Raw genomic sequence first — 20447 nt, 5'->3', positions numbered from 1 at the left:
GGAGGGCTGACAGAGCTCTAGCCTGGGGGCCCGGGTTATGGGGGGCCCGGCGTGTCGGGTTGACCAGATAAGTGAGATAAACACACATCATAAATTAACTTTAATAGTAAAAAAAGTTACTTATATAATTGTGCAATATATTTTCTGATTATTATGTGTCGATACTCGACAGCTCCATTATTAAAGTAGATGTATTAAAAACCGCCAATAATTCACCGTATAAGTACCCTTAATTTGAACTAAAACACAATTGGGAAAACGTTAATTTAGTGTTTCACACTGACTTTAATCTTAGCGGTAGGTAAGGGGGCCGCCAAATATCCTAGCCTGAGGGCCCGTTTCAGGATGTTAGGACCATGGTGTAGGTACACAGAGTGCAATAGACAAAAGACCGATAAACGTGAAATTAGGCTGTGAAGAAGAAAAAGAGCCTATGGGACTAATTTACATTCTCCTCCTTGGGCCCCCCCCAATATTATATCCTGGGTGCGCCACTGGTATGTGGCATCTAACAATTTGTAGATTTCAAGGCGACCTATGTACATATACATATACTGGCCAAAACTGAGGTCGCAGGACTACCTTACAGAAGACTTGAAGATGCTCGTCCATCATAATAAGAAAGCTGCAGCGTTTAATCGTCATGAAAAGTTTCTGGAGAACTCAAAAATCCTTCAATGGTTGTAAATGTAAAAATGAAGATAATTAATAAATTATTTGTTATATTGTTGTGAAAGTAATAGAGTGAGAGTTGTATTTTATCATATTATTTAATTGTCAAAAATGTAAACATTAAATAATATTATCTTTTAGCTAGAAACACTGATTTTGTATATCGACGTGGAAAAGAAAATGGCGTAATCCACACAAATCAAATTGTACAGGAGGCACAAAAACGTTTTTTTTTTATGGTTTTCGGTCAAAGTTAAAATACAAAATATATATATCTATAATATTGAAGTGCATGATAATTAATAATTTAGCTTTTATATCCCCAATCTGATATTAATCATTGTGTTAATTAAAAAATTGAATTAATTAAGTGGTTTTTCCCACGTCACTTCCTTTTTTTCTTTTTTTTTAAATTGCTAGCTAAATCATTAAATTTAGATAATAAATTTGCTTGCAACTTACATCCTTGGACACGACCTATATCTTTTTAGTCGTGTAGAACGTTATTATGCAATAAAATCTATTTTGAAAAAACTGAAGGTTACGCCCTTTTCCCTTTCTAAAGTCGAATCTACAAAAACATATATTATTGACATATTATTCAGGTTTAATATATTTTTTAAATATAGCTGTCGTCTTAAACAAATAATATTTTTATACAAACACTGATTGACTGAAAATCAAACCGCTTTTCATACATAGTAAACTAACTTCTAAAACCAATGTTAACTTTACAAAATCGGGAAAACTGACAAACATGTGTGTTGGATAGGAGACTCGACGTTAATGCTTGTCAAACAGTTTGACGTTCAAATAACACTTGTTTAAGTCATTACGTACCCCAAAGGAATTAATCAACGTCAGTTGTCATCATCAGCCGTCGCAGGTGAACGTGTCTAAAATGTTTATATGCCGTTCAATGTGTTAGTTGATATTACAGATACTAGATAGTCACTATGATAATAACCAAATCATTCTTATAGACCCATCAGTGTTGCCATATTTTCAAAGTGTAATTATAGTACAGAGCCTCCAAATATTTCGGCAAATAATATAGTACGCAATACTTTCCTGCATTTTCCAAAAATTACACCTAAAGTAATTAACGACTCGTTTTTTAGAAAAATTTAAAATGTTTAGGGCCCACATGCTCAGCGTAGGTCAAAATGGTGCTTTTATGGTATTTTCAGAGCATAACCCTGGACATTCCTTAAACGTTGTAGATAATCTATTTATATAATTTTGAAGCCTTATCCTTTATGTTTATTTTAAACATTTGATGACTATAAAAAGTATTTTTATCACATAAAATAGTATTCTTTTAAACCCCTCGATCTAATGTTTTAGAAATTAGTCATATTTCAGTCCATGTCATGTCCATATGAAGTGGTGTTAAGATTTTTTATATGTATTCATTTTTAAAAGCATTTATAAAACCATTAGTAAAATTTATGTCGACATTATTACAGTGAAATATATACAATAAAAAATTATATTGATAATCTCTGTGATCCCAAATTTGACAAGAATAAGGCATTTTATTATTCAAAAAATGGGCAAGGTTTACACATTTAAAGATAATTTTAAAGATACTGATTATAAGCTATGTCTTTGACCATTCAAATGTGATAAACATTCTACGAATAATGTTTGCTCTATAATAATTATTGACCTAAGAATAAGGTAGTATTTTTTTGAAATACGCAATTTCTATTGGCATTTCCCAGTGTCTAAGATACAACATACGGCCGTAGCCATAAATTGATAAGCTATAACTGAAGTAGGGAGTAAGATCATGTTAACGCGCGTGTTTGAACGAGAGCTTTTTTTTAGGTAAATTCTATTGCGAACTTTTTTTTACGAATTTTCGAAATTATAGTACTTTCGGACTTTTATATCGTACATAGTTCGCGGATCGAAATTATACTACAACTACGGTTGGGATCACTTTGACCCATACTATCTGATGTATCAATTATGTAATTTAAATTAATAAATAAAATCCCTAGCATTCGATAGAACAGAAGTAACTATTTATAATTTAAAAATATAATATTATTTATTACACATATGATAAAGCACGCACAAATACAACTAAACCAAGCAGGCCTTTCAAAGTGGATTGTATAAATAAATAATCATACATTATTCATTTTTATTTGTAGCGGTAGCATAATCGATAAAGCTCACTATCCGGGTTGCAATTTGACATGGATGCAAGTCCTAAGCTTAGGAAGTGGCTATATTATCTAACTAAAAATAAATGACTTTAGGAGTAACGAAGAGTTAAGAGAGCGGATCAAACAACCTGTCAGACGTTGGGTCTGGCTTGGCTACGTGGTGCAGATGTCACAGGACAATTTCAACCTAGCTGGTCTGTTCTTCAAGCCAACCAGATTCTGGTGACTTGAAGGGCAGCTAAATAACATATATGCACTATTTATGGCACATCTTAACAGCCTACATCCACCCTTCGCCACTGAGTGACGGACATGGTCAAAGAAGAAAAGAAAACATTATCTTCTAATTATTTATTTGACTGTGCCTTATTTTTTTTTTTAATTTTTATTAAAACAATAATTTCATTTAAAATATTTTATATGAAATATTAACAATATCGTTACAATGTTTAAATTATCAAGTATAGCCGCTGAGGATTTTTGTCGCCTAATAGTTCAACTCTTGTGCAACAATTCGAGCTTTCCCTTCTAACTTCTAGCCTGACGCCGCAGCGTGAAACGAGCTTTCGGAAAGCTCAGGCGATCAATCTTATTCCAGCCAACAGGTGTTCTCATTTTTCAGGACGCGAATAAATTGTGCTTTCGGCAGGAATATAAAAAAGAAAGTATGGCGAATTTTAATAAGACTAATGTACCGGGGATGCTTACATTAGGTACATAATTCACGAAGCGAAAAAAGCCGGACTTTTTCCAATTTTGATTAACACCCCCGAGTGGAATGTTTCAGTTTTATTACTAGTGACTTTTTTATAAAAAAAAAATCGGTGTGTGCACTTATGTACGCGCGTTAGAAGTTATACTTCTTTGGCGTTACAAAACAAAATAAGCCGTTACCTGAGTTATAATCGATTCAGAAGTGCCCATCATGAATTAACAAAAAATCAAATTTTAATATATTTTTGAATTATTTACCAACTCAACATTCACAAAATTTATTTATATATTGATATATAATTAGACTCACATAAATAATCTTACATAAATATAGCCTTAAATCTTGATACACAATCTTTACAGTGAAAAATAAATATACACTCCAATATAAATAACGTTTTATGAATATAAATTAACAGTGCAGAAATATTGGTTATGTTTACAACACGTGCTGTTTACTTGGTTGTTTTGAACGACTAACTAAACGACACTTTACGTATTCGCATGTACCCTCGAGACCGAAATGACTATAAGCATAATAATAACTTGTGTTGCATCGGCGCGCGCAACTTCGTCACATGCCAAAAACACACTCTGATCTGTTTTCCCAAACGCGCCAAAAGAAGTATAACTTCAAAAACTACACGTTTTTCATAATTTTGAGTAAAGTATTTTCGACAATAATTATTATCAAGTAAATTAAAAATCTACGTCAAAATATGTTCATAATGCAATATCTACCAACATAATTTAAAAAACACCTCAGCGCATAAAATTAATAATTTTGTTTTCTTGATGTGACACAATTTAATGTTTTCCAATCTTATGTAATTCGGTACTCTGACGGCAGACGGTTATAACTGCAGTTTTTTCACTTTTTAAGTTTTCTTCCATAATATGTTTCAAATTCGATGTGGTGAAATATTAGAGCTGCAACTTTATTGGTCACAAAGTAATGTTAAAAGATATATGTATCTGACCAAATCTGAAAAAAAGTTGATATGGCAAAAAAATATATTTGCTTAAAATAAAACTTCATTTTTTTTGAGATTTATGTTGGGGTAAAGCACTCTTTACAAGACACTAACTTGTAAACCCAGTGCTAACCTACGCATCGGAAACCTCGACATTAAGTCTGCGAAATGAACAAGCCCAGAACATTTTTGAAAGAAAAATTCTCCGCCGTATATATGGACCGATCAGGGACGCACCAATTGGAGGAGATGATATAACGCTGAGCTCTACGGGCTATACGAAGATTGCAACGCAGTTCAATCAATTAAGATTGGGAGTCTGCGATGCCTAGGTCATGTGCACCGTATGAATGACAATGAACCGGCAAAGAGAGTGATGTCCAGTAATCCAATAGGGCGTAGAAGAAGAGGCAGGCCAAAGATTCGCTGGTTGGATGGAGCTGCCAATGACTGCCGTGTTCTAGGGGTACCAAATTGGAAAGCGGCCACACTGGATAGGGACAGGTGGAGGGATCTGTTGGAGGAGGCCAAGACCCAAACCTGGTTGTCGCGCCCCCGATGATGATGATGATGATGATGATGATAATTCCGTTTATTTTGATATAAAATACTTCAATATATCTTAATATAAACTAACTCTTTTCAGACTGATTTCAAAACTTTGTTTTTGCTCTCATGTAAAATTGTGTAAACAGCAGTTTATAAACCATTTGCCATCACAGTACCGCTATTCTATATACAAGACCGCTATCGGCAGCTATCGGGCGGCTATCGAGGGTAGTTTATCATATTTATGTATTGACACGGTTATTGTTACAATAAGTTAACCGTCTGAACTGTCAGAAAGTGCTATATTTTAGCAACACCTCTCTTGACTGTATTAACTTTTAGAGCCAGATAGACAGTTTTGACAGTTTAGATGGCCAACTTACTGTAACTCAATATATAAATATGATAAACTACCCTCGATAGCCGCCGATACTCTTTTGTATAGAATAGATAGGCAGGTATATTATGTATAATAACTAAATAAAACTTTTTGTAAAAATACGACACTCAGCGAGACTCACCTCCACTAGATTCGCACTAATGTGCTTTACCAATTGAGTCCTATTTATCTGAAGCGCTTCACAAAATACGTTATTTGGCTTTTGTGTTTTAAATCAAAGTATCAATTACCTTAATACTAACCGGTCTCAGGATCTCTCCAAATTTTACTTATAACGTACTCGCACTTGCTGAGACTTTAATTAAGTATATTTTATTCAACCAATAATTCACAAGATTTGGCAATGAAACACTCTTTATTGAACATAGTTTGAAAACACCTCAGATATTATATTATATAACTACTAGGAAAATATTTTTGAAAAAACTACGACTCCCAGCGGGATTTCAACCAGTATTCACTGGATTTGCGCCAATGTACTTTACTATCGCTTCAGAAATATAATAAAATAACTACTAATTCATTTCATCGTAATTAAATATAACGTACATACTAACACATTTATTTTTTAGTCGCTCAATCCTTAATTGCAACAAATAAACGCACGAGAGAATAAACAAATTACTAAAATGATCAGGGTAGCTAATGCGGTAGCTTATTTTATATGTTTTTAAAACCATTATAACGAAATTCTACCTCGTAAAAACACTAATATTTCAACCAATAAATATCTTAATATTTCCTGTAGAAAAAAATAATCTAGATAGTATAAGATTATTTTTTTAGACTTACCAGTTTTCGCGTAGCGCAAAATAAACTGCACTCCGTTTTCTTGAGCCAGAAGGATGTCCAGTGGCTTTTCGTCCTCTCCAAGGACACGTGCTGGAAGTAAATCAATACAAAAAATATATTAGTGATACAGTTCTTCATAAGTTACTATAAACCATTTTCAATTAACATGGACACCATAAATTCAGTCACAATAATTAACATGTTCCTTTCATAAACGTTACTTATTTTAACTTAGCTGTATTATAATAAATCAATCATTATATCGTTTGTTTTACTATCAAACACTTTTTCATCCTCTTTTTGTACAGTAGAGAATTCATTATACTTATTTTGTTTTTGTAAAAGAACGTAAACGTGATTGGTAGAAAATCAGTTTATGAATGACTGTAATATTTAAAAAAATCTTTATTTATGTTAAATTCTTTAAACTAGCAACATTTCAAATTACACTTATATTATATAATGTTACTTGGTTTGTAATTGATAACTCTCACAATTCATTGAGGAAAAGAGGTTTGTCCAGTCCACCACGATCACAGATACAGTTTTATGCGAAGTTACAACATTGTTTAAATGGGTTACTGAATTTAAAACATGGTTGAACATGGTAAAAGTCCAAAGACATTATCGGAAACATTATGTAGCTAATCATAGATTAATTTTAAAGTGAGCATGCAATATCGGTTTTCGGTAAACCGGTTTACCGATAAATATAGTCGACTTTCATTACCGAATAACCGATAAACTTATTTTTAATTATTATTTTAATATTTATATAGATACTTATAATATTATTATGTTATTATATTCAAAGTGAAAGATGTAAATTTAAATCCCACACCAGCCAATTTTTTTAGGAGTTTTACTAAAATGTACTTTTTTGTATTTGTATTTTATAATTGTCGGTAATGCATTTTCTCGGTAATTTTACGTCCACTCAAGGCAGAATGAGAATCTCAACACAAACAAATACAAAAAAAATGTATAAAATTGTAAAGTAGCTTTGTATGTGCCACGTTTGCTCACTTTTAACGATAAACGTGTTCGCATGAAAGTTTCAACCAAGAGCTTGGAAAGCTCCAATGAAAATAATGGTTTTTTTTTTCGACATTTATAAATAACGTAATGTCGCTTAGTCTTGGCCACATACAGACAAATCTTCACCAATGTTTAATTATTATTGAAAAGAAAAAAAATGTTTAGAATAGGTAGGTACGTATAAAATCATTTTCATCGATTTTTTCAAATACGTATATCGTGTATTGAAAGTTTCAACAGCTTTTTTTAAACTTGCGAATAAAATTTATACTCGAATTTTTAAAACGGATTGAGTTTAGTTAAGCCATTTTTCTAATTTGATTTTAAAAATTAACAAATTAATGTTTTAAATTGAAAGAACCACCAAAATATATACCTACCTATATAATCGAATTCATATTTTATTCCATCGAGAGAATTAATAATTGTCGGTCGAGATCTCGTTCGCGTATTAATTCGGCATTTTTATTTTTAAATTCTTGCGTCGCGAATTCCAAGGGTTGAATAGAATTTTTGATTGTTAATTAAAATAAACGGCCCGAAAAAAACTGCCCTATAATTTTGCGAAAACGTTGTGAATCGCTAATTAAAATTAATTGAAGGGGGTTGATATTAAGAATCAGAATATTTAAAGACAAGGTCTCGGCTTAGATCGTAGAATAGGTTTTATTTCAGTGGTTTAAAAAGTGTTGCCAATTAAATTTTTCCATGTACAGATTTGAGGTTCTAATCCTTTTTTATAGAAAATATTATATATTACAAGCTGAAGTACCCGGCTTAGCAAGCACAGGGTTGCTTTGTGGATACATTTATCTTAGATATTTAAAAAATAATAATAAGTAATTATATTTTTAATATTAAAATATCTGTGTAATGCAATATGGCAGTATGAAAATAATTCTAATAGGAGTAAAGGTCAAACAAAAGAACACTAAATAAAATCGAATCCAAAATATGCAAACGTTTTTAATAGTATTATTATGTAGTAAAAAATTCAAAATTGGATGGAACAAACAGACAACAAACTTTGTATTTTATATAATACTAATTTAGAAACCTTCGCAGGTGTGCGCACAACAACTGACAAAAGTTTCATCGTAATCGGATTAATGGTATAGGAACGCATACGAATAGAAGAAGAAGAATTTTTTCTAATTCAGAAACCTTCGCGGGTGTGCATATAACCACTTACCAAAATTTCATAACAATCGGATGAATGGTATAGGAATGCATACGCGACAGACAGACAGACATTCATTTATATGTATAAGATATAGCCTATACTCTTCGCGCAAGTGCAAACAATGAGTTGACGTTTGATCGCAATCGGATGAACGGTATGGCAGCGCATAAAATACGAACAAACAAACAAACATACAAACAAATATTGATTTTTATATATTAGATTAACGTGAGAATGTCACATGGCTATAAATAATATTCTAGGCGATTATTTTTTTCTATAAAAAAGGATTAGAACCTCAATAGTTTGATTATCGGCTATTTTTTATAAAACAAAATATCAACAGTACAATAATTAAACAATAATACTTTCACTTACTGAATATACAAGATATGTATAACTACTGAATTTTCATTGCATTCTTCATCAAACTGTTCTCTGTTATGGAACGGTGGGATCAACTTCATATAAACACCTTTTATATTTAAACTGGCTTTATTAGAATATAATATATATTACTTATATAATAAAGGGGGATGCTTCTACCTACCAGAGGCACCTAACGGAAAAATACGAAGCTTGCAATTTGAGACATTTTTTGATAATTTATAATTTTAATTGTATTAATTCATAAATATGTATCTGAACACACAAAAAAAAATATTTTTTATTTTAAGTCAAAGATAAACTTACAATTATGGTAAAAAATGTTATAAAACGTGAATTTGTCATAGGACCGCATCTTATTATTACATTATATTTTATGGTTATTTATTATTAAAATTTAGTTTATTAAGTTTTCAATTTTACCTCGTCAAGATTTTTGACTAATTCATATTTTTAATATTTTTTTATATTTATTTTAAAAAACATCGATTATTATAAAAATATAAATGTGTTTAACTGGAGATCCTTTTTATTTATATCAAATCGAGCTTAAATATTGGGACCATACCTAAATACGATGTCTACATTTATAGAACATTTTTTCTCTGATGTTGACCAAAATAAAGAAATCTTACAATAATGCTTTTTTTAATTACTTTATTTAAAGCCACATAACTCCATCAAAAACAAAAAACTTATAAAATAATACTATAATGGAAGAATAAGTTTAAAAAAAAAGCTTTCGTATTTACAGTGTAAAAATTTAAGATTCACATTACATTTAAATAACTACAGTTCTGTGGACAATGGGGAAAAAATCACTTTGGTAAAAGGAATAAATTTCCTTTGAGGAATTATTCTCGAGTATTTACGCCACTCTAGCAAGAAGTGGATCCAAGTACTTACTTATTTTTCACGTACATAATTTAAAATCCTTTACAGCTCAGCAAATTGCATTGAAATTTGAATTTAAATGTATGTCGACGATGTATTTTGAACACAGTAGGTACGTAACAGCTAATCTTATTGATATTTCCGGAAATTAAATTATAGCAATAATAAATTCTTGACAGAATACAATATTTGATTGTATTATAAAGACGTGCATTTTTGAATAATTTAACTACTTCCATTGTTATTATTTTAATACTTACCAATAATCATTTTTTACTTGCTGTTCATATTAAATAATTCCAACCTTTTTAATAAAATACTTGCTGTTATTGCATATATATACTTACCCAATAATTTGAAGCCTATTATAAATACTAAGGTTACACTCAACTGGGCAGTATTATTGAACTGAAATGAAAAGCCAAGAAGGTAGCTATTATAAGACTGAAGAAAATACCGCAATGTCGCAGTGGCGAGGGGTGGAGGAAGGCTGTTAATATTTGACACTCGAGCACCATCTGCAAATTGTAATTCTCACTTCAATGAAAACAAATAAGTATGCATGACAAAGTTTAGTGTGTGCTACAGTGTTGCCAACCGTACTTTAATTATTATAGTATTTGTACTACAATTTTGATCCGCGTACTATGTAAGTGCGATATAAAACAGGTCTAGTACGCCCAAAATACTATAATTTTGAATATCGGGAAAAATATGTAAAAAATACTAAAATTTAGATATTTCCGTTCGATAAATTGGTGCAAAGTACTATAATTTCGCAATATAAGAAGATTTGGAGAACTTTGCAAAAAAAATTGCGCGAAAAACGTAAAAAAATTCCTTGACTTTGGTTTATAATGAAATTTCTTGAATTCGTAGGTAAGCATTTTTGGTCGGAAGAGGTACCTAAGGGGTCTCGGAGTTTCTCAAATTCTCGGTTATTTTTTTCTGAGAAACAAAAAACCTATCATTTTCAACAGATGACAACGCGTACTATATTTTTTCCCCAAATACTCCCTAAATTTTGGAGGTTCTGTACTATAATTCCACTTTGAAAAGATGGCAACACTGGTGCGCTATTTATGTAGAATCTTAACAGCCTTCCTCCACCTCCTACTCCGCTACTACCATGTAGCCACGACCTAAACCAAGAAATAAGAATGAGAATGATAATATTAGTATGTCTCTTCCATCCAAATATACGGAGTGGGGGCCCAGACACTCCCAGTCACAATGCTTAATAAGCTTCAAGCTTTCGAAATGTGGGTGTACATATTAATATGTACGTTATATGTTACGTTTTAACTGAAAAAAGAAACTTGCCAATGTCGAGATGAAGAAACCACATTGTGGGGCATGTCGAGAGATATCAACTTCTGCATCTTATCATTTATTTAGGGGAAGATTTCTGGTAAGCGAAGCTCTGTCAGAAGTAGAATGTATCAGTTCAAGAATATGACAGACTTTTTAAACTCAGCTATATGGATTTGAATCTACACCTGGACTGTGAGTGATGTGAGTTAAAATACCGTACTTTCCAACTTTTCTAATTGGTATGTTTTTAATGCATGTAAGCCTGCTCTCACATCAAAACTCGTCACGTGTGCCGAACAAACCTTCAGAGAACTGAGATACAGTGTTGCTTGTGAAGACCGCGCACATCTACCTAGTATATACATAGAAACGTATAGATATTTGAATGCGGTGATCGGCGAGCGAGTATAGGAATGACCAATTCGTAGGTATTTGTATGTGACTTCGACATGGAGCCCGAGAAGAATGCAACTTGTCGATTGCAACAGCCAGATGTTTTTTTTTCAAACGAAACAGTCGCATTCGACCAATCCGTGGAGCTCTATTTGGCAACGTGTGTTTTGTTGTTTGTGTTAAATAACGATGACGTCACATCGACGTATTCGACACGTTAGCCGACTAAGATGTACGTAAAACATTTCACCGTGGCACAGTTCGTCGTGAGCTTTCTTATTGGAAAGAGATGACCTTATAATATACGGTCTCCAATTTTATTAGATTCAATATGAACATTGATTCAATTTTAACTGATTTTGGCAAAATTCATGAATTAAGAATGAAAACCTAACCTAACCTAACAAATAATCCAGTATATCGGCTATTTTCAAAATTTGTCTGCTGCTGGCTTCCTGTAAAGTGTAAACCGACATGAACCGTGTTTTATTTAGACATGAATTTTATATCAGTACTATTACGACCCAAATATATGGCCACAGTGATTCCAACCGTACTATAATTATAGTACAATACTATAATTTTGATTTGGCGAAAAATGTAAAATACTATATTTTTTTCAGAAATACTATAATCTTTATGTCCTTGTACTATAATCACCATAGAAAAGGATGGCAACACTATATAGCCATATATTTCCGATATAACATTTCACGGTGAAGTGTGATACGGCGAACTGCATACGTACAAGTTTCCGGACACAGTTTTTAATCTAGTATATTATTTTGTATTAAATAAAAATAACTATTATAATATAAACATATTTTTTTACTATTCAGATAACATTGCAATGAATCTATTGCTTATCTAGCTATCTACCCTACATGGAATAGAAAACTTCTATTCCATGTAGGGTGGGTGAATACATTTTGAAAATTAAATTTCTGCCATTTTTCTTGAAGGCTTTGGCTGGAAGTATTTCGCTAGGAACCTAGAAAGAGGACGCTGTAAGGCTATTTGTGGGAATTTAAAGATTTCATGGTGTGCTTAGGGGATTTCAATTTAATTTTCATGATAACACTTCACTCGGGAATGTCAGCTAGTAAGCACCCTCTTTAAAATAATAGTGATAGAACTTTTTACATCGCCATCTACTCCAACTGCATATTGAATGCTCGTGGTAGATTCTTATACAACTAATAGCCGAACGAAGATACCTATAATAAATACAACTTTCTATAAGCAAATCTAATTTGTATTACAATATTTATAATTATACATATTCTCCACAGTTTTTGATACGCAATATATAATATTAATTAGTTTTAACAATGAAGGTGGAAATAGACGGCTCTTGACACGTATATTATTTCTAATAATAATACTATCGACCGAGGGTACTTGACGGAATTTGAATTCATACATATATATATATATATATATATAATATGTATATTTGAGTATGTATGTGAGCATATATATTTTGTGGATTTGTTATATTAAAAAAGGGAGCACGTAAGAATATGTTTTTCACTAATATAACTTTTTAAACACTGATATTATTGATATATCTCATTAGTTAACTCCATTGAATTCCCAATACATTGCCATTGTTTTTCCCAGTATTTAAGACTTTACACATCTTGAATGTAGTGTAATTGATTAATAGGTAATGATTGTTCTATTATTAGGGTGTTGACTAGGGATTCCAATCCCGGGATCCCGAACTATTTTCGATACCTATGAATCCCGGGATTGATAAACATTATCCCGAAACTTTCGGGATTGATTTTTTATCCATTTTTATGGAAAATAAAATAAAAACGAAAATATAACAGAAAAACTACTTTTAATAACAAATAAATACATTATCTGATATCAAAATCAAATAACTAAATATACTGAGTATGAATGAAGTTTGATTTATACCCATGTGTAAGTTGCCAATTCATTTTATTATTTCACATAAATTAATAAAAATGAGAAAGATTGGAAAAAAACAATGCTTCGCACTATTAACAAAGTAATTCCACCATGATCTCATACGTTTTACGGCAGTTTCATATTTGGTTGACTAATTAGATTTGTGAAGCCTAAAGGCCATAAGTACACCATGATTTGCTTTACTATCAGAAACAGCAATCTCATATTAAATTCACATTACTATTTATATTACAATATTATTTATTCCATTAAACTTATGTATTTCCAAGATTGAACGTATACAATATTAACAATAAATGTCTTAAATAGTATAAATTATACTAGATTTCATTTTGACCGATTTTATCAATGTTATTTGTAAATATAAAATTTTTATATTAACAATGGAAAAAATGCCAATCCCGTGATTGTCAAATTGTAATCCCAAAATCCCGGGATCAGAATTTTGACTCGGGATTGGATTCCCTAGTAAGTGTTGACGATGTACACGCCTATTTATTGTATTATTAGTGATACTGGTTTTTTACAAACACTTCAACTATTCATAATTCGTTTGTTATATCTTGTATTGTGATATTTGACTTAACAGGTAGGTGATAAAGTTTTTACCTACTTGATTGTATTAATTTATTATATAAGTTAGAATTAACTGTATTCGTTGTAAGTGTGTATTTACCTTTTGGTGAGTGCACATAGTGCCTGAAGATGCCGAAAGGCGTAACCCGGGTCGCAAAAAACGAATCAAATGAAATAATAGAAAACTTAAATATATTAGAACATATTTTTCTGTTTATTCCATTATAATTATATAAACAACTCAATACATGATGTACCTGTACAAATAAAAAATAAATACATAATATTATAAATTATAATAATATTCGAGTTTAATAAGCCAAAAAATTGTAAGTAAAAATTTGCGAGTTTACAAGGAAACAAAAATATAATTTGAAATAAGAATTATATTGTTTTTGTCATTCGTGATGGAATATATTCTAATCTCCTTTGATTTGGTAATTTCGATATCTCTATATATATAAAAATCTCGTGTCACGATGTTTGTGGTCGCACTCCTCCGAAATGGCTAGACCGATTTTTATGAATTTTTTTATTTATATTTGTTAGGTATGAGAATAGGTCAACAAGTATATTTCATACCGCTAGGTTATTAGGGTATCTCTATCCAGAAAAAATTTTCTTTAATTTTTTTGAAAATTTCTTTTTGTATTTTTTTTATTATTTTGCATCAAAAAATACCTATAAATCCAAATTTTGACCCTCCTACCCCCACCCTCCCATTTTTTAATCGCGATTTTATTATTTTTGTATGAACAAATTTAACCGTCATTCGTATTTCAAACAGAATGAAATTATTTACGTTGTTGAATGACAGATGGCGCTACGTCCGAGAAGAATTCAAGAGAAGCGTCACGTCATTTTGACATTTCATTCGGCATATCACAACGCAGTGCGTGCAAAATTTTGTATGATTTATTTTAATTTATCTATTTTTGTGTGCGTGTATTACAGTGCACAATGCCAGCAAGACGCAAGGGGGGCCATTTGGGCCGTCGAACGAATAAAGCAACAAACATGCGAAATAGTATAGCAGAAAGAAGAGACGAACAAATCCAACAAGATAAAAAAAACGTGCGTGTGAGCATGTCGCAATTGCGTGCATCTCAATCACAAGAGGCACGAGCTGAACGAAATCAACAACGACAATTGTAACGGAGCCAAGCGCGCCGGTTTGTAGTTAACACACGCAGAGCAAATGACCGACAACGCCAACAAGTACATCGAGCATTTACATCCGCTTCGTTCCTTCGTCTCGCATTCGAGTACGAGCCAGATATTGAATATTCCGCTCATTCAAAAGTGCTGATTGGTGCTATGGACAAAGAATGTCCCCATTGTCATGCTTGCTCATCAGCACGGTTCCAGATTCAAACCTGTTCCTGAAGTCCTTTCGCACATTCAATTCATACTTCCAAATGACTTCGTTCGGAGCAACAGAAATAGTTCACAATACTGCGGCAAATGGTCAACAATTCCATTCTACGTTCAAAATCAAAGGCCAAGTATACCACAAAGTAGGCTCATTGCTGCCAATGCCAAACGAACCACATGCATTTTTACAAATCTACTTCATGGACGGTGAGGACATCAATCGTGTGGATGCACGTTGCGGCTACAATAACCTCAATTCGCCTAATGCCAGGCGCATCGTCGGCAAACTGGACGCCCTATTGAATGAGCATAATGAATTATTGAAATTCTTCAAAGCACACATGCACGAATTGCAAAGTGACAATCACGCTATTGTCATCAATCCTGATAAAACACCAGCTGGAGAGCACGTGCTTCGATTCAATGCGCCTGTTGTTGACGACATTGCTGGAATCATGGTTGGCGACCGCACATCGACGCGAGAAATCGTGATTCGAAGAAGAAACAGTAATCTGGAGTTCATCACTGACACACCGTTCATACGACGCTCTCCAATATCCGCTAATTTTCTGGAAGGGACAAGACGGTTATTGCATAAACATTAAACAACGAGATCCTATCACAGGTAATTCATTCATTATGAACATCATTACTCATTTTGAATTGAGAAAATGAATGGTTGGTGTTTTTTTGTTTTTATCGGCGGTCATCGTCTACAGCGCTCCATTCCTCTTTCTGTCATAGATCCCATCCCCACACACTTATGATACATTCGTTATTTTTTATTTAACAACCAAAATATTCACTAGAATTAATTTATATGGCAGAACAACGTTTGCCGGGTCAGCTAGTTTTTATATAATATATAATTACCTAAAGTAATACTGTTAACTCTCAATAATTATTAGTGAATATTCCACAGAGATTACGTTAATCAAAATTCAAAGTATTATGTTATTATATATTATTTTTATTTCTCTACAATCCGATATAGGATTTGAGTTGCTTCACAAAATATTTAGAAAAATGTTGGCCACTTTCTCACTCCATGATATGAGTCCAAACACACGTTGAAAAACAACATCATATAGTGAACTTGCCAGACCAACAATGCAAACCCGAGACCTGCTACTTCATAATGTGGACGCGGCATTAAAAAGACCATAATAAAGACTAGCTGCGGGTTTGAAAATAATGTAGGTATTTTGTATTCAATGTGTATGACCTAGTACACGAACTCTGGGTTTGGCGAATGGCAAACAGTTTATTAGCTATTCGCATGGTTACTATTCCTTGCTTGCTTCGCTCTGTTTATGAGGGAACGAACACCATACGAAAACACCAGGGTGTCACCGACCGTATAATTTAAGTTTTACCCAGTTTAAATATGTAGTGAAAATGTGTGATGTCTTTTTTTTTAATGTGTCAGCAGTAACATGTATTCTACAAAGAGATAGATAATAATTGACGAAATGCTTTCTCTCTCGATCATAAAGCTTCATCTATGTCCCTCCAGCGAGATCGTGGAAGAGACTCAATTTGTTTTCAAGAGAGTCAGCCATCCTTTCTCCCATGGTTCGGTTCAGACACATACGTCCTCTCACGGGGATAAATAATTTGTCGTATAGATTTTGACAAATTATTAATAATCTTTGTATCTTTTATTACTGTCGAACAAGATCTTGTTGTCGACATGTTAAAACTGTGAACTAATAATAATAAGCCCCTCCTACTTTTAGCCGCACTTCGACTGCAACGACTTCCGGTTATCGACGAGTTGACTACGTGTTAAAACTGTGAACTAACAAGCCCCTCCTATTTAGTTAATCGCACTTCGAATCCAGCGACTTCCGGTTATTGCCTAGATCTTCTTATCGAATAGTACATGCGTCAAGTGACTTAATAAATAATAAAAAATACGACGCCGCCAAATATTCTGCTTTCATTATATAATAATTCGTATTCTTAAAATGTTTAATAACCACCTTGGCTATGAGGTACCGCCACTCCTTCAGGAATGCCGGGTTGAGAGGTATCAATACTTCTTACCATTGTACATTATCGTCAAATAATTTTACGAAAATATTGTTCGTACCTCCTCAAGAGTACGCGTATCACAGTTTGGTAAGCACTGGATTGCAAACAATTTAATTTAAGTTTATATTGAAAATGATTATTATTGATATATTTATTTCGTTCCTGATATAATTTACGAATCTAAACAATCGTGCGACAGAAACTTTAAACATTCAAACTGCCCCATTATTCAATTTCAATAAAATAAAATTAACGTTTATTATTTGGAAGTAAAAGTTTTAACGGAGTTTGGTCGCTTTGGACTTTACGATTTCGATCAGGGGTGATTTACGAGCTCCGAATGGCTGATTCAGTTATTAATACATTATTAGCTCGTTAAAAATAATGTTTCACGAATTATACGCCATTTGGACTCTACGTTCTAATTTAAACAATATATTACACCTAATCCAAAGACGTTGAACAAACATATTATACAGACGAAGCCTTGGCAAAAATACATATATTTTTAAAATTTAAGAACTTAATGTACACCAAGTGGGACATGGATTCCGTGTCCGGAAACAAGTACGCATACAGTTTGCCGTATCATACTTCACCATGAAATTTTGTATCGGAAATATATGGCCGTACATTAAAGACCGTCCAACCTCTTTGGGTCGTATATTACTGACATAAAATTCATGACTAAATAAAACACGGTTTTTGTCGGTTTACACGTTACAGGAAGCCAGCAGCAAACAATTTTTGAAAATGTGAACTGTGCCACGGTGAAATGTTTTAAGTACAATTTAAATGTAACCCTGATAAATAGGCTTACATCCAGCAGTCAGTGACGTCCCGTGGGGGTAGGCAGATTGAGCGCCGCTTGGGGGCGGCAGTTACTCGAAGGGCGGCAAACCGAGGAGAATCATTTGGAATATATAGGAATATCTATCTAAACTTAATAATAACGAAATTATCTTGCCATTAAAAAATTCAGTTCACTGTTTTTGTCGATTTTGCGATTTATTTCCGTGCCCTCCGACGTCCTTGGTGACCAGAAACGATACGTGCAGATTTGCGAATAATTTCAGTCTGATATTTTGTTAGTAATATATCCATACAACACATTTCTTAGATATTGGACTCATGAAAGGATGATAAAAATACTGTATAAAAACATGGGGCGGCATTTTATCTAGAGACGTCACTGCCAGCAGTGGATATGTTACACCGAATGTGCGAAATTGACTATTACATGAAATGGGCAAAATTTCGGCTAATTCATATAATAGTCAAGCCTATTGCCTTATTCATGAATTAGGTAAATTTTCTGCTGAGTACATGAATTCGCCAGGGTATGGAATTCTTGAACTGTCAACATGACAGAAGAAAAAATAAATTTAATACGGATGGATTTATTAGTTATAATTGGACATAATATAATATTATTATTATTTTAATTAGGTTAGGTTAGGTTAGGTTAGGTTTTGTAATTCTTAATTAAATTATTCAACTGAATGTCCATTTTGAGGTTAGCTATCAAGTGTCAACAAACTATCACAAACATTCAATCGACCATTGCACAATTGATACCCAAGCACGAATCAAATCGAGAAAATACTTTTCAATAAAACTCTTCCGTTATCATATTATAGTTCTAGATTTTTTTTGCGCATAGTAAATGGATATGAACGTCATTGTAGTTATTGATTGGTATATTTTTATATTATAATCAATGACATTTGACACATTTGTTTAGTTTGATTAGTTGCAAAAAACACCACCGGAGCGCGACATTTATTTTGATCATAGATAATAGGTATATGTACATTTTGACCAATGCATGAGCATTATTGATACATTTAGTTTAGTTGCAAAAAATACTATCTTAGCGCTACTATCTAATTTGTCCAATACATGAACTAGGCAGAAAAATTACTGCCGAATTCACGCACTCTCCAGATATTTTGTCTAATTCATGAATAAGGCAACGGGCTTGCATTTTTCATGATTTAGGCAAAATTTTGCCCATTTCATGTAATATTCAATTTCGCACATTCGGCGTAACAGATACATCCTAAATAATATCTGATATGATAAAGATAATAATATTATTACATTGCTGTTTGAAGTTTTATAATATATTTTGTTTGTCAGAATGAAAAATCTTCAGGCATACATCAAGGTTCTTTCAAAACCACAGCATATCATATTATACAGTACGTAATAATTCACGTAACAGTATGTAACTCGCACAATAAATTACGAATGTCACGTAACTCATACGTTATTTTAATTAACAAGAGAACACGTGAAATATGGCGGTGTAAATTAGGCTGAAAACATCGACAGTATTAATTAAATTAATAATTAAATAAACGGGTATCGCTACTAAAGTATTACGTATTTTGAAGTGTTTATTGGGCAAAACGTCTAGCGCCTGGAGCGACGATGGTAGGCAATATAATGTACATTTCTGCAAGTACGTGCGCGTAGTGACTAAAATGCCAGGCGCATTTTCTTGTCGTAAATTATTTTGTTTTACTCCAATACGGAAAATTCGTTATTATAACACTGGAATATTTTGCTCGCTTCGGCTTAGTTATGGGGTGTAATATGTAATAAACACGGGTAGGGTTAATAAAGTGCGAATTTTGGCGTCTTTTAGATGTTTAGGGGATGTTTAGCATTCTTTGGCAGTAAATATTCGCAGAGCAAGAAACGCAATGCCGCCCCGTACCTACCTGAGTAAGTACCTACCTAGTTATCTAGATCATGGGTCGGCAACATTTTGCCACGAAGGGCGCAAAACAAATTTTGAACGTAGCCGGGGGCGCACAATATATACATAATATTATATGCTTTTCCTTAAAGCTGATTAAAAATTCCAATAGAACTTAAAATTTAGGTTTAATTCTGAAAATCACAGAAATGTGCATTATTAATAATATTTAGTTCTGTAAATTAAACACCATATTAATTAATCAATTAATATTTATGAGAAGATACATAATATATTATATCGACATAAATCAACATAA

At 32.6% G+C, this 20447-nt stretch overlaps 1 protein-coding gene across 1 annotated transcript in view; it reads right to left on the bottom strand.

Moving 5' to 3' along the window:
* The window catches only part of ASPP (Ankyrin-repeat, SH3-domain, and Proline-rich-region containing Protein), a 1089659-nt gene that overhangs the window by 797499 nt on the left and 271713 nt on the right, over positions 1-20447 (bottom strand). Inside the window, exon 4 of the mRNA XM_085948756.1 lies at positions 6282-6371. Coding sequence (XP_085804882.1) covers positions 6282-6371 — 90 coding nt within the window. The remainder of the gene's footprint in view (positions 1-6281; positions 6372-20447) is intronic.

The sequence above is a fragment of the Rhyacophila brunnea genome, unplaced genomic scaffold (genome assembly GCF_057557595.1).
Source record: "Rhyacophila brunnea isolate RB1 unplaced genomic scaffold, BYU_Rbru_1.0 scaffold_21, whole genome shotgun sequence".
Taxonomy (NCBI): Eukaryota; Metazoa; Arthropoda; class Insecta; order Trichoptera; family Rhyacophilidae; genus Rhyacophila; species Rhyacophila brunnea.
This window is presented reverse-complemented; position numbering and strand designations above follow the sequence as displayed.